This window comes from Catharus ustulatus, chromosome 7 (assembly GCF_009819885.2).
Source record: "Catharus ustulatus isolate bCatUst1 chromosome 7, bCatUst1.pri.v2, whole genome shotgun sequence".
Lineage (NCBI taxonomy): Eukaryota > Metazoa > Chordata > Aves > Passeriformes > Turdidae > Catharus > Catharus ustulatus.
This window is the reverse complement of record NC_046227.1, coordinates 32,774,857-32,790,137: the sequence shown is the minus strand read 5'-3', so window position 1 is coordinate 32,790,137 and position 15,281 is coordinate 32,774,857. Positions and strand designations below refer to the sequence as shown.

Sequence of the window (15,281 nt, the reverse complement as noted above, 5' to 3'; positions counted from 1 at the left end):
CATATTGCTCTTACTGGCCTGCAGCTCATTTTAATTTGAAGTTACAGCTCCTTGCAAAGTAATATTTTTCACCACTTCAGTGGTGAAAACAGCCTGCAGAGATTTTAACTTTTCCTTTTCTGTGGTCTATTAGAAGTCATTAGTACTGAAAGATCTTGACAGAACCTGCAGAGTTAAAGATTTTGTGAATAAAAATTAACAAGATCACAGAATAATGCAGGTCAGAAGGGACCTCAGGAGGTGTCTGGCACAGGCTCTTGCTCAGAGCAGAGTGAGCTGTGAGATCAGAATGAGTCACTCAAAACTTCATCCAGTCAGGTCTCCAAAATTCCCAAGGATGGAAAGGCTCCACAGCCTCTCTGGGAAACTGTTCCACTATTCATCCATGGTGGAAATCTCATTTCTCTTGTGAAAATATAATGTGGTAAGGTTCTTAACAATCAAGGAAATGCAGGATTAAAGTAGAGTAAACCAGCTCTTTTAGGATAACCAGAATATATGTAGAAATTAGAAGTATTGTCTTTTATTTACAGCATTGTGGCTGCCAGAGAATTGGATGAGGAATTGAAGTTTGTTTGGATGGCAGCTTTACAAAAGTGAGACTAGAGTTTCTATCTCAAGAATATGAATACAAATTCTAGTGGTTTATACAATGATTTTCTTTCCCAGTTCTTTTTGTCATGTTTACCCGTGTAGCTCAGCTGAAATGATCAAAATGTTTTCCATGAATAATCTTGATGCCAGAAAGGAAGTTTTTACAGTGAGAACAATCAATCACTGGAACAACTCCCCAGGGATGTGGCAGTCCTCATTGTGGGAATTTTTCAAGATGCAGCTGGGTGTTAGAGAATCTCATCTAGGCTCCCCTTTCCCATGAAAGGTTGGACCAGGTGACATTTGAGGTTCCTTCCATCCTGGGCTCTTCTGTTGTTCTGTGAGCCTCTTTACTTTGGTAAAAGTCAAAAAAAAAAAAAAACACCAAAACTCAAACAATCCATATAATCAAATAAGGTCAACAAATCTGGAATACTGCAATGACTGAAATAGGTGGGAGAATAGTGCAGTATTTGACAAGAAAGTTAGGTTTTTAATATTGCATTTTAATTGGATCATATGTTAACAAAATTGGGAAGTAATTAGACTGCTCCTGACAAACTTGTTTTATTCCACTTGGTGTCATCATGTTTCAGGCATTATTATAATGAACTTGAAGCATGATGGTAAAATAATTTTCAGGCTGTAACAGACAAACTACCAAGTGCATGAGACTCTTTCCCCTTCCCACTGCCCTGAAACAACTGCCTGTGAGCTGCCTGGAGAAAGTTAACACATTTCTGCAGATTGTATTCATATGCATCACTAATTTTTTCTGAATCCTTAATTCTGTTGTGCCACCTCTACTGCATGAGAGCAGATTGGCTTGAGAGGATTAATTACCAAGGGCTTCATTGCAAACCCTTGCTGGTACTGTGTTGCTGTAAAGATCTGTCAGAAAGAGAATGGAATGATAATTAAGGGAAAATTCTTGCATTGGATATTTCATAGCAGTCACTTGATATGAGAAAAACTCCATTTCCAGTCACCCTTGTGTAGCTTTTCTCAGATCACTTTTGAGGTAGTTTATGGCAGAGCTCATTACTCATCATATATTTGTAATTTTCATTACTATTACTGATTTCTTGTCTATATAATGTTACCAAACAAGTGGCTGAGAATCTAAACCTTCAATCTTACATCATTCTGACTGCTGCTTACCTGGAGGAGCATCCTCTTTATCTGAAAGGGGTCACTTCATGGAAAAGGTATTTAATGTGGCAAGACCATGCTAAAGGTAAAATTGCTTCATTATGTAGAAGATCTCCATAGAAATCTGAGTGAGATTAATCTCTAATTCAATGTTGGCAACATTACAGAACATTAGTCTTACCCCTACCTGTAGGGAATTATAACAAAGAAGTGCAAACTATAAAATAGAATTAGGGCTAAATCCAGGAATTTGGAGGCTGCTCTGCTGCATCTGCTAAATGCAAATGAATTGGACCATTGGACTTACTCTCCTTAGGAAATTAATTTTATGATAAAATGAGGGGGAAAGTATTAACTTACTAATAGCATCTTGAAAATTGATAGTTTTGGGGAGATGGACGCCCCTGAATCTCGGTACTTTTCACAGCTACCTGCTCAAAGCCATTGACTTAGGCAAAGCAACAAATTTTTGATTAAGGAAAAGAATATCAGGCGCTTACAGTGATTGATTTCCTTTTCTGGTTTCCTTATGAGTTGTGAGAATTTGTCATCAAAATGAGGAATTGTGTCTATTAGAGCTCCACACAGGGAATATGTGATGGAAGAGGTGAGGTGGCAGCTGTGTGTGCTGTAATGCAGTTACACTGATCTGCTTCTGATGGCTGTGAGTGCAAATATCCAGGGCTGCTGTAATACAAAATGGATATTTATAGGGCTGTATAAATATAAATGGGTTGTATGTGGGTTGTAATACAGCTTTCAAGAAAATGTCTTTCGAAAATTGCCAAGATGTAGCACTTCCAGAATCAAGCTTTAGTTTTTAGAATTCATACAGGTGTCTGAATTCCTCTAGAAGTGAACTAGCAGTGACCAAAGCTCCAAAACTGTACAAGGTCTTTGATGGTTTTGAGAGTCTAAATAATTTCACTCTCTATGCCTGAGGCTGCAGTATGACCAATTTAACAGAGTGTTTCATCTGTGACAAAATAATATCAAAATTTTGACAAAACTGATGAGGTAATTTCTAATACAATGAATGACACTTCATATTGTCTTCTGGATTTTCACATACAAATACTGCACCAAAAACACATCAAGAAGTGCCTTGGGCAGGTCATGATCAGTTACCAACACCTACAGCAAATGAAGGAAGACTTGGTTTCACTGTTAAATCTGTAATATTAAATTCTCTTGTAGTTTTAACTACTCTTGTTTTCCAAATGCCATTGCTCTAAGAAAAAAAAAAACTTCGGAAGTTTGAGCTGTAGTTGAGTTAAAACTTGGTTGTTGCCTGAATATCAGAGAGAGGCCCTCACCTTGTCCTTTCTGCATTAATCTATTGTTCTTCAAACTATACTGCATTCTTAAAGATTCCAGAAAGTTTATTGTTTCTGAAAACCAAATAAAGCTTTTCCACTATGTTTTAAAATGTTTTGACTAAATTTTTGTTTCCTCCTTCTTTTTTAGAAGCAATATATTATGTGGGACTGGAGGAGATTCCAGATTCATGCATTCTTCATGAGAGCTTTTCTGTTGCCTGTCAAACTTGTAGCAATCAATTATTTTGCTTTACAGATAAATTATAACTATAATGATTTAGTAGATACTTAATGGAAACCTCTGACACTGACTCAGGTAGAAATGGCTGTAAAATAAGGACAGGATCTTCAATAGGTGCTGGAGATGTGAGTCAAGGGTTAGGACAAAGCTATCAGGGCTGTCTTTAAATTCTCTGTGTTGTCAGTCAACCCTCACTTCTGTATCACTCCTTTCACTATTTTTATGGATACTTCTGAGTTGATTTAAACCTGTTTAGAAATGGCAGTTTGCTCATCTAATTTAATTGAATGTTATTAATGAGACTGCATTTGCCAAGCACCTTGGCACTAACACTCCTCATGTGCAGTTGGAAACACTCTTTAGTTACACAGCAGTGATTGTTAGCAGATGGAAGTGAGCTGGCTTGTATTAAAATTTTTGTGGTCTAGCACACTGAAAGTAGAGCATGCTTAGAATAAGCAATTGAAACTTGTTTATTATGTACTACGGTTTCTCAGATTAATTTTTAGAGGTTTGTTGTTTTTACATTTGTAGTTGAATTTTGCATGATTTGCAGTCTAGTTTGAACTTATTTCTTTCTAGCAAATGATATTAAAAGAAGACACTGTGCAGTGTTGTGTTTTAGTGGTTTTGCAGATAAATAAAGACACTCAAGAAGCCAAAAAAACATGTATTTTTTTGCTTAAAGTACTATACTCATGAATTTTGCATGGCTGTGGATTCCAAAAGCCAGCATATAAAGGAGAAGTTAGGCTTGCTAAATATGAGTGCTGAATGCTGATTCAAACCCCAGACTGCATTTCTGTCTGCTATTAATACCCTTGTCACTGTTGTTATCATCTTCCTTTTCTTCTATCTACTTTAGCTATTTCTGGGTAAGTAGGTGGATGGGAATTCGTTTGCCACAGTAAAACTGAGCTGGAGAATAAGAGAAACAGATCAAAGTTGCTGAAGTTGTTGTGTATCTGCTGGCAAATATGCAAAATACCTGCTGTTAGACTTGAGTGGTTGGCAAGTTCACAAAGATTACCCCAAACTCTGATTTATGTGGGAACAAAATCCAGCCAGTGTGCAGGGAATCAAAGGTGTGCTGAGGGAAAGGGATGGTGCATTCAACAGGCATCCAGTGGTGTGTATGGCCATAGGAAATGTGATCCACAGTTCCCAGATCACAGATTTGGGGCTGGTTTAAATCTGTTGGGGGTGGTTCTGTCTTTCAGAATGGCTTTCAGATGAAATGTCAGCATATCCTTGCAGGAAGTTCTCGTATTTTATGTCAAGCTGTCACTGGCTCAGCAAGTGGCCTTAGGGAAGTCAGCCAGCTTTTGTGGGCCAGTTCCTGAGTTATGTCATGCCTGATTGGGAAAAGAAGGGGAGGAAACAGCTGTTCCAGGTTCTGCTATGCTACTGACCACATTTACCAAATATCTCTGCTGGCTTGCTAAAGAGAATGAAGTTCATTATTTCTAATGGGAGATCCTAGCAAAACAAACAAACACAGAGAAGCAGTGCTTCTCTAGAGGACTCTGTGATAAATCATTAGGAGCAGAAGTGGCTGGTCTTTCTCTCTGAAACATCAGAGAAAGAAACATCATCTGGTATGCCCTGTTTTCTCATACATAATCCAGGTTTTAAGAAAGTGGGGGGAGCTGGATGTTTCATTCTGTTCTTTAATTTAAGCCTCTATCTTTAGCTCCTTGAGACTTTTTTTTATTATTAATATTCTCTCACCCTCTATTACCCTGGAAGAGTTGGCAACTTCAAATATTTTCTTAACATTTCTTGGCATCTGTCTCTATTTTTTTTCCCCAGGGCTTGTGTTATCTTGGGTGTCATATTCCTCCTGTCATCTATATGTATTGTGATCAAAGCCATCCACGATCTTGCGAAGAGGGTGCTTCCAGAAGTGGTAAGGTGATTCCTGTTCTTTTAAATGTTCTCTTTATTCCCTGCCCTGCCAGGGGAGAAATGCCAGGGTCTCCTTTCAGCAGCCCCACTGAGCTTTGTGAAGCTCTAGCAGGTGCATTTCCTGCCTGGCTGCACATACTGGCCCTGGTCTTCCAGCAGTAACTTTTATGTGATGGAGTCTAGTCTACTTCTGAATTTTAATTATGGGTTTTTATAGGTGTAACCCCAAATCTCTCTTGGTGTAACCTTTTAAAGCTTCTACACAGCACTGTGGAAATTCACTTACAGAGAGGAAGACTCTCTGGGCTTAATGAATGTGCAAGAATTTTATGAGAAGAATGTTTCCGCAGTTTACTACTCCAATGGCTTCAGTATTTTATTTTCAGCATGAAAAAAATATATTTTTGGATTATATTTTAATGTCTTCCAGCTCTTGCCTCCAACTCCAGAGCCATGTATGTGTGGCAGGGATGAAACAGGTGAGGGACCATGCTGGGTGAAAGGGCTGGCTTTTAGGCTGTCTCACATGGAGCATCACAAAGGGCTTTTCTCCTGCTCTCTGCTTTCTTTTGGCTGTGAAAGCAGCCCCTACCTGGCCTGCAGAGCAGCTCTCCCCAGTGGCCTTTCTCTCAGCTCTGCTCTGGCCTGTCCTGCTTGCTTCCTTTCAGTACTGGCTATTAACTTTTACTCATCTTAACAAGCTGCTCACTGGGGAAACTATTTGGTAGTGTTTCCACTCCCACAAGACTCTTCCTAATTTGCTCAGATAAAACGAGGCTTCAGTTCAGTAGTTGTTTGCACAACCTGACTCAGAGCTTTGTCTTCAGCCTTTGTGGTTTGGTCTGGTTGTGTGTTCAGCCTTTCACATTGAGGATTCACCCTGCCAAGTGCCATTCTCAACACAGCACCACACAGAAACCAAAACTCCTTCCTTTCAACCAGGAGATGGAGGCAGAGCTGGAAAATAAAAAATGGAATTCCATCTGTTACCCACTGTCAGCAGTGCAGATGACCTACTGGATCCTGTGTTCTCATGGAAACTTGCAAGAAGCTGGGCAATTCCAGAAGCTTATTTTCAGTATTTTATGGAAATCTGGGTGAAGATGAGTAGCACAGCCCCTGAATTAGCACATTACTGAATCCCAGCCAGGTGCATTGTTTGACTGCAGGTGATTCATGTTCTCTTTGCATTTTGCTTGCCCTCTTTTCCAGTCTTCATCATTTACTGCCTCCTCAGCTTTGCCAGCATTGCAGCACATGGAGTTCACCAGCCTGGTTCTGTCAAAATGATCTGGGTTAGCTCAAACACTTTCACTTAAACCCCACCAAAACATTCTGACAGAACTGGGTTGGGGAGTGAGCATGGGGCATGTGCCAGTGAGGCTGAAGAGGAGGCAGGCAAAGGTGAGGGGTGACCCTGCTGTGATGGTCAGCAATTTAACTTCTCTGTACCCAAACAGTTTGACTTCTGTTTAGTGAGAAAATGAAATATATAGTCCTGACTCAGTGAAGGAGAAGGGAAAAGGGAGGATACAACCATAATTAAAACACTCATTTTGGTGAACTTCTGGTAGTGTATATGAGATTGACTTGGATATCTCAGTCTAATCCATTGCGGGCAAATGCTCTAATAATTCTATCAGTAGGAACAAAAAATTAAAGGAGAGGGCTCTATTTCTGACATGGGGGGAAATGTCTCATATTTGTATTGTGAATGTCTTTTATGATTTGCAGGAATATTGTACTTCCTGATTTTTAATGTTTTTAAATGCAAAAATATGGAAAAAAATATGGAATCAGACCTACAGAAAGGCATCCCTGAAGAGAAGATCCCATTACATTTTCAGTGTCCTATAAGAATGTTTTTTACAAACTTTAGTCACAGGCTGCCTTGGATTCAGTTTCATGTGCTAAACCTGTGCCAAGTAGGAAGAATTTAGAGTGGATACTGCTTACAATTGACACAGTATGGGGATACTGATGGATAATCTTCCTCCTGTGATTGTTCTCACTCATTTAGGCACTCAGGAACTACCAACAGTTTGAAGGATGTGTCTGGGAAGGCACAGGCTGTGGATGGCTGGTGGCAGGGTAAAAGCCACACCCACACAGGATTTTCATGCCTGGTAATTCTGCCTGGAATGTAGGTTGGAGCATGGGATGAAAAGAGATGGCTCTTCTGTTCAATGTCTCTTAAATGACATGGCAAGGATTTTAATTTCAAAGCCTTTCCCATCTCCCTGTGGGAAACTGATCCAGCAAGGGTTGTGTGACAGGTGAAATATCTCTGTGCAAACTCAGAATAGCAGTGAATAATGGGAAGGCTCAGAGGACAGCACCACTGCTGCAAGTCATGGCCACTGAGGTATAATGCCTAAGGGTTGCCAACATTAAAAATAATTGGGGGAACAGGATGCTGTTGAATAGAAACCTTTCCAGTTGCCCTAGCTGTGCCTGACTGTGATTTTCAGCTTCCTTGTTGCTCCCTTAGCTGCTCCAGGCAGAAATAATCATTCTTAGTGGTTTGGGTCTTGGATTGTGTTCCCAGCAAACCTGCACTTGCCCAGGCCATATTATCAGCATCTAAGAAGAGAAGAAATCTTCTCAAATTATATCAGTAGGAGGCAGAAGTTTCTGCCTCTGCTCCTTTATCCAGGGTGCTGTCTTCTACTTCTTGTAGGCCACTGATGAACTAATTGCTAATGATACTAATTTCTGTAGTGTCTTACCAAGTAATTTGGTTTTAGTGTATGGATATATATCTGGAAAAAATAACAGAACACTCTTTTCTATTAATAGTTTTTTTGCATAGCAGTGAAGTAACAAGTTCTGCCTCAAAACAGTGACCTGAAAATATTTTCTGGTGGTGATATCTGTGTTACTGGGATTTGATATGAACTTGCTGTTCTGGGACCAGGGAATAATCCTCGTGGTGTGAGCAAAAACATGACATTAAGACCAAGGAAAGGTAGTGTGACTGCACTGGTGTCCCAAACTGGGATAACACTGGGGTGGAGTGAAGAGCTCAGCACTAGATCAAGAGGATCTGTGCCTCAACAGAAGTTTCACATGTGAGTCAGAGTCAGATGATTTTTTTGGTACAGTTTACATCCTTATTGCTCTTTACTGCAGCAAAGGTCATTGAAGATATGGGTAATTTTTAAAGCATCTTGTGAAATTTTAGCTGTGTGACTTTAATCTTAAGGGAGATAATGAGGCAAAAACCCAACTGGAAAATGTTGCTCTTGGTATTCAGATGCTGAACACAAAGTTGACACTGTCAGCCCTGCAAATGGAGATGGTTTGGAATGCACTGCTCTACGTGGGGGATTCAAGATTAACTTAATGATAATAATTATGCTAAGCAACATGACTGACTGCGTTGTTCTCAGAGCTATGAAGTCTCTCTTTATGTCTTAATTTCTGGTAAACTTCAGGAACCTTGTAATAATTTCTCTGAGTTCATTTTAAATTGCAGAAGTTTTGGAGAAAATAGTATGATACAGACAAGTTTAATTTTAAAAATTAGGCAGAGTGGCTAATCTGCTTGCTAATTGTAGAGAACCATGACTAAAATCCTAAAAGGAGAGTCAGAAACTTTTGAAAAATTCTGTATCAATTATAGGAAGTTCATAAGTTCACTGTATTCCTTATGGTGTATGAGATACACTAGTTATGTATCTGTCAGTTCTTAATATGCCCATAGTAAAAAAAAAATTGGAAAGGTTTTATGAATTCTTTGATATTTAGATACTGTTGTCCTTAAAGTGAATCTTACAAGAATTGCTTTTATGAAAATACTAGCAGTAGGAGAAAATTTTAAAATAATATGATTAAGAAATAATTTGAAGTACTTTTCCAAATGTTTTGAACATATATTCTTTTACTTACACAGATGCTTAGAAACAGGAGGCTTCTGTATTATTGGCATTTCATATGATGATTTCAGGTGCAGGTCTGGCAATCCTCAGCAGGATTCAGAGAACCAGGAATAGAATGACAGATTTACTGCACATTAATGGCATTTCCACCTTGACTTGCCCATTCTGTGAGGGGCTTAAATGTCACAGAATCTTGTTAGACTGCAGAGAGGTGCTGCTCAATTTACAAGGCAGGAACTCTTGGTTAGCTCAGTCAGATGTTTTCCAGTCACCCATTTGAATTCTCTTTTATTCCATGCTGAGTGTAATTTTGTTGAAATCCTGTGAATGACAGTACTCCTGATGTGCACTGGCAGAGGAGGGAGGACAATTAGAGCTCCTGACTTTCTGTATTTCTTGATATTGCTTCTCCCTTCCTTTTCTGCTTCTTGTTGGTTTTACCTCTTGCTGTGACTCGAGCAAAATTAAACAATAGGTAGTGTTATGTCACAACACAAGCTTTCAGCAGTGATTTTGTAATTCTTTTGAATGTCTCAAAACCTTGGGAAACACAGAAATAGTGTATTTCTCCTTTTGATTCCCTAGCCTGGTATGCCAAGGACTGTAGCTAACTTTGGCATAGCCTGTAAGACAGGATATGAATGTCTAGGTAGATTAATTAGTTTAAAATAGCTTGGATGAGTTTAATGATCAGTGTTTGTCTGGAATTTTGACTTTGCAACATTTTGACTTACATGCAACAGCAACCATGACCTACTGGCCCAAAAGGCCCAAATTTGATCTTCAGTGGCTTTCTTCATGCCTTTCTTTTAAATTTTGTCTCTATCTTTAGATGAGGAAGCCTAGAGAACCCACAGAATTCAAAGGGTAAGGGTCACCAGGGATTTATGCAATATGTTCATTTTTGCAAATTTCTGTTTAGCACTGAATTGATATTTTTAAAGAACTTTAACTGTAGATTGCATTTCCTGCAGTTAGCAGCAAGTCCAGAAATTGTCATTATTAGGTAAACTTAGGGTTTTCTCTTTGCACAAGACTTTATATTTCTATTATAATTAAAAAGAAGCCTGCCCTGAAAAATGATATTCTGTGTCAGGAGAGTTGCCCAGACAATTAATTATGCACATGCAATATAATTCTGTATTTGTATTAATTATACATCTCTTAACTGTGGGGAAAAGTTCATTTTTATATTAATCCTCAAAACACAATCCCTTGTGCCAATGTTTTTGGTGTTTGTGATGTAGAGCAGTGTTCTTCAACAATGATCCATAAAATGGTGTATGAATGAATTATTTAATGAAGTCATGAATTTCAGGGTTGACAATAAAGTAGATGTAGTAGAAATATTGCAACTGAAGGGATCTGTTTGTCCAAGAGGGCTGGAAAATGCCAGTATTGAATATATGCAGTGAGAAGTGGAATGGATCTTTTTTTCTCACACATTTTTGAAGAATTTTACATAATTTTGTGGCCATTAAATGACCTATGACGGGTCTCTGATTCTTGGAGGGAGGAGTAAATGAGCAGAATAGAGTTTTCACTTCCAGAAGGGATTTGTCTGCCATGTAGCCTCACTTTGGATTTGTGGAGATGCTTCCTTTTCCTTTGGAGGCAAATTTGGGTGTGGGAGTGGAGACAATTTCTGCCTGCACCAACACGTATGCGCCAGTCGCTTTATGGAGCCATGACCTCCATTCTCACTTGCCTGAAAATATTTTTAATTAAAGCTTCCTCATTCTGAGAATTTAGAGATGTGATGGCATTTTCCACTTGCCTTGGAGCCTGTTGGTTTGGAAGGAAATCTTGCTGTTCCTCTCCTAGTCTTGCATCTCTAGAATGCTTTGGCTTTTGGATAAGATTCCTTATAGGAGCTGTTTAGAGCCCACACCCTGCCCCCAGCCCTTCCCAGGATTTTTCAGTGACACAATCAAACTCAAAAATATGGAAAAATTAAAAAATCCAAAGTTTCATACAGCAGACAGGGATGTGCCATTAATATGTGGGAACATTACAGCTGCAAATTCCAGTTCTTTCTGTGTTCTTGTCCTATTTTTTATATAGCTGGGAATTTTTTTATTTATCTGGGAATATTTATTCTGTATGGGTCTGCTTCAACATGGCATGCTGCAGTTATTACTTTGGCTTCATATCATTGATCCCTAAAGAAATATTTTTCATCATCCAGATCTTTGACTTTTTGCTCCCTCTCCCTCTTTTTCTTTTTTCCCTTTGTTCCAGCACTTGCTGAAAGTGTTAGATGAAGTAGGCCAGCTGCTCTTCTTTCTGGAGTGTTTGGAATTAAAATTTCTGATAATTTTAGCTCCCATTCAATACACCTGAATTAAAAAGCTAATTAGTAATTGACATTTGGAAGAGAAAGTCTTCATTTTTGTTTACCCTTCAGGTTAATTTAAAATGAATATTTCTCAGATCATGTAATTTAGGCCGGGTTTTTTTTCTACAATGATGAGCGTTGAACCTAAAATAGAATCATTTCTTGTTGGCTCAGAGATAATTTACTGAGGTTCCCTTTCCCCTAGCTATGAGATTCAGAGTATTTCCCTTATTGTTACTTTCAGCATTTGTTCTCCAACCTGTGTTAACCATAATAAGATAATTCCCAGTAGGGGGAGGAATTACCATTGCTTTATTGATGTTTCAGAGAGCAATATCCACAGCCAGTGCTGTCCCTGAGGACTTGGTGCACACACATTTCACTACAAATAAGAAGGAATAGTGACTTTGCATACTGTTGATGACATCATACTTGGATTTTTGTGTAAATTTTACTGATTTTTGACATTTTATTAATATGTTGAGAAAGGAATCTAAAAATCCTTGAGTGCAGCTTTTGAGCATTGTTTTGTGTTTGCATTTGCTGCTGTTAGTGCTTGCCAGCTCTGTGATAAAAAACCTTCATCATTTGCCCCTCTACCTTCATCATGTCAATTACTAGACATTCTTGGGCAGTACAAATATAATTTAGATGTGAATGATGTGCTTTATTTTGACTGTTGCCACAAAGCATTTGCAGACCTTTTCTTGTTTTTTAAAGAAGGCTCAAAATACCCAACCCACTGAGAAAGACTGTTTTCATTTCACCTGGGGTTGTAAATCAATATCCATTTACTATGCAGTTACTGCTTGCATTTCCCTGGGTAATAGTATAACACATGTAATGTCAATGCAGTTTGGCATTTGTCCTCATTAGTATGGCAAAGGACACTTTTTTGCAAGAGTAAGCAAGCATCATGCCATATTTGTGACATTTCCTGCAGAACAAAGGAAAGATGTAATCAGTTTGTGTATGAAGGACGTGCAGCCCACCTCATGTGGTGCCTCCAATGCTTTTATAAATGAAATCTCTTGAAAAATTAGGCCATATGTTATTCTATTGTAAGTTACTGATTACAGCTCAAAAAGGAAGGTAGGGGTGGCACAATGTAGCTTTGTCAGTTCTAATTGATTTATTGGTTTAATAGTTTAAAATAAATATACCACAAACATATATTCAACAATGTCAGCAGTTGAATTATAGGTCAGTAGCAACATAACAAATAACACTGATGATTATATACACATATGTTCTTATACATGTTTCCCAATACATTTCTAAACCTCATATATAATTTATTGCTTTCCATTTCAAATCAAAGCATCATATACATTAATTATACATTAGAATCCTGCTTTATAATTGTTATTTCTATGCATGGTTTGGAGTTTGGCTAAAACACATGTGCTTCTTGCAGGTAGTTGAGAATGTTGTGGATACTTGAAGATAGGGCAAATGTATCAGCTGCACATCAATTTTGCTCAGGTGGAAAGTCTCATTTCCAGATTTTACCACATGATGATGAGAAAGAAAATCTGGTGGCTGGTGTGGAATGCATTGCTGGTCTCAGCTCCCTGCTCATCAGAAAAATCAGTCTCACTCTTCTGAGGGTGGACAAACACAATTTTAATTTATGCTTCATAACTTTGGTGTTAAAACAATGTGGATGAATTCTGGGAGAAGGGGAAGCATGACTGATCTAATAGTTAAGGAGCCCTAAGTTCACCTAAGAGAGTCCCTGCAGCCTCCAGTCCCTTGGTTCCTGGACCCTGTGCCTTGCCAGGGCATTGAGCACACCCTGCCTTTGTTATCTGTTTCTTGAAAAAGCATTCTGTGCTGTGGAATTGCTTTGTCACACCAAAGACAAGTTTAAACATTCATAAGAATTTTTTTTGTTGTTCCTAATAATAGATCTTTGCATCTCTATGTGAAGAGACTGTCTCCTGCTTGAGTCAGAGACTGGGCTGTTGGTTTGTTTTCTGACAGTGAAGTGCAATTAAAGCTCATCCCTTTTGAAGTTTGCTAGTGAGAGAGACCCTCTGACTTCCCAGGAGCTCCCTTTAGACTGATTATATAAACTATTTATTACTTGGGAGAAAGTGTGGTAGAGATTTTGACTTTTAAAAAAATGTTTGTATTAGAAACATCTCTGTTGCTCTCTATATCATAACATAATCCTTCAGGAGGAGAAGAGGGAGTTCTTTCTGACTGAGTAACATGCTCTACAGAGGGGCTTTTAGTGATCCCAGTGTGCCCAGATGCCTTGGCAGCTGCTGGGGGAGCTGGAAGAGCATGTGCAGGTAGGGATGGGGCAGCAGGGTGGGAGCAGAACCTGGCAGGTGCTGGGGAGGACAGTCACCAATCACCTGGACTGAAGAAGGATCATTGCTGGGATCCAGGAGACAGATGGTGAGTTGCAGAGATGGGCAAAATTAATATTTAACAACACAAACTCAGTTCAGTTTGGGCCAGCCATGACTTCGCTCCTGCCAACACCATCTGTAGCATTCCAGAAACACATCCCTACCTCCTCAGCCAAGAGCAGCCAGGCTCAGCAGAGCAGAGGCAAAACACTCTGAGACACCAGGTTCTCTGGAAAGGGAAAAAGTGGCAGGAAAAAGGCAGTACCAGTAATTCCCAGCTCCTGCAGGAGTGTGGAGGAACTTCTGGTTCAGAGAGGAAGCCAAGGGGAGGGCAGGGGAGTGGAAGGAAGCTGCAGCTGCTGGGGTGGGAGAAGCAGCTTGTTCTGGGATTGCAGTGGAATGAGTGACCAAGGAGAACAGAGCTGCCTCCCACAGCACTGAATATCTTTTGACTCCACACTGTACAATGCAGTGAAATGAGAACATTTTACATCTCAGAAGTGGAAGGACTGTAACTAAAGGAGAGTGGGCAGAGAGAACCTGGTAGAAATAATATATGAAATCAGGGCAAAATTTCAGGGTCAGAATTAGCAATATGCATTCTAAGGAAAGATTGGGAACTCAAATCTGCTGCAACTTAATTACTAGGCTGGGAATTGAGTTATTTCTACCTCATAAGCCAAACACTGAAGAATCCGTTGTGAAATTTTTTATTTTTTACTTCACACAATAGATTCAGAAAGAGATCAAAGTTGCAACATAAAAAACAACAAAATTTTTCTTAAGCTGTAAGAATACTGCTTCTTTTGGTGAAATCCTTGAAAGCAGGGACAGAACTGTTGGGACAATTTTGCAAGCCCCTCTTCTGAGCTGCACAGCTGGGGACAATGCATTTGGATAAAGTGGAGGAAAGCTGCCTGCTGACTTCTATTATTCCTTTCTTAGGAACGGTAAAAGAGGAAGAGATTTTATTCCTAGGAAAGCTTTCTTCTGAGAAAGAAAGCATAAAACCACAGTAGAAAACCTGGCATAAAATACATGTTAAGTAGGGACATTGCAGCTATTAAAGTGCTGTGTGAAGAGAAGGCAACCCAGGATGGGCACCTTGCTTTATGTACAGTGCTGTTCTATACATGAAGCCACCTAATCAGATATAAGTCCTTTAATTATGGTCTCATGTACAGTGCAGTAGCAGTGAGGGAATATGATGAGAAGAAATGGAAAAGGAAGGCGCTTTATTTACCACACTGGGAAGCCTTTATCACACGGAAATGATCAGAATTTAAATTTTTTATCATGTGCCACAATTTGCTGCTGCTGTGATTGGAATAACACGGAGGACAGGTGGGGTGAGGCTGGCTGGGTGTGCTCGGTGCTGTCAGATGGGAGCAGGGGCTGCCGAGAGGGCACGGCTGCGGCTCCGCAGGGACGTGGGGCCAGATGGCCCGGCTTATTTTATTAATTTAGACCTCCATCACGGCTTTT

General features: G+C 39.4%; 1 protein-coding gene across 1 annotated transcript in view; it reads left to right on the top strand.

The window, feature by feature from the left end:
- The window catches only part of TMEM163 (transmembrane protein 163), an 84,834-nt gene that overhangs the window by 61,099 nt on the left and 8,454 nt on the right, over positions 1–15,281 (top strand). Inside the window, exon 5 of the mRNA XM_033065094.2 lies at positions 5,119–5,215. Within this exon, the coding sequence (XP_032920985.1) occupies positions 5,119–5,215 (97 nt within the window). The remainder of the gene's footprint in view (positions 1–5,118; positions 5,216–15,281) is intronic.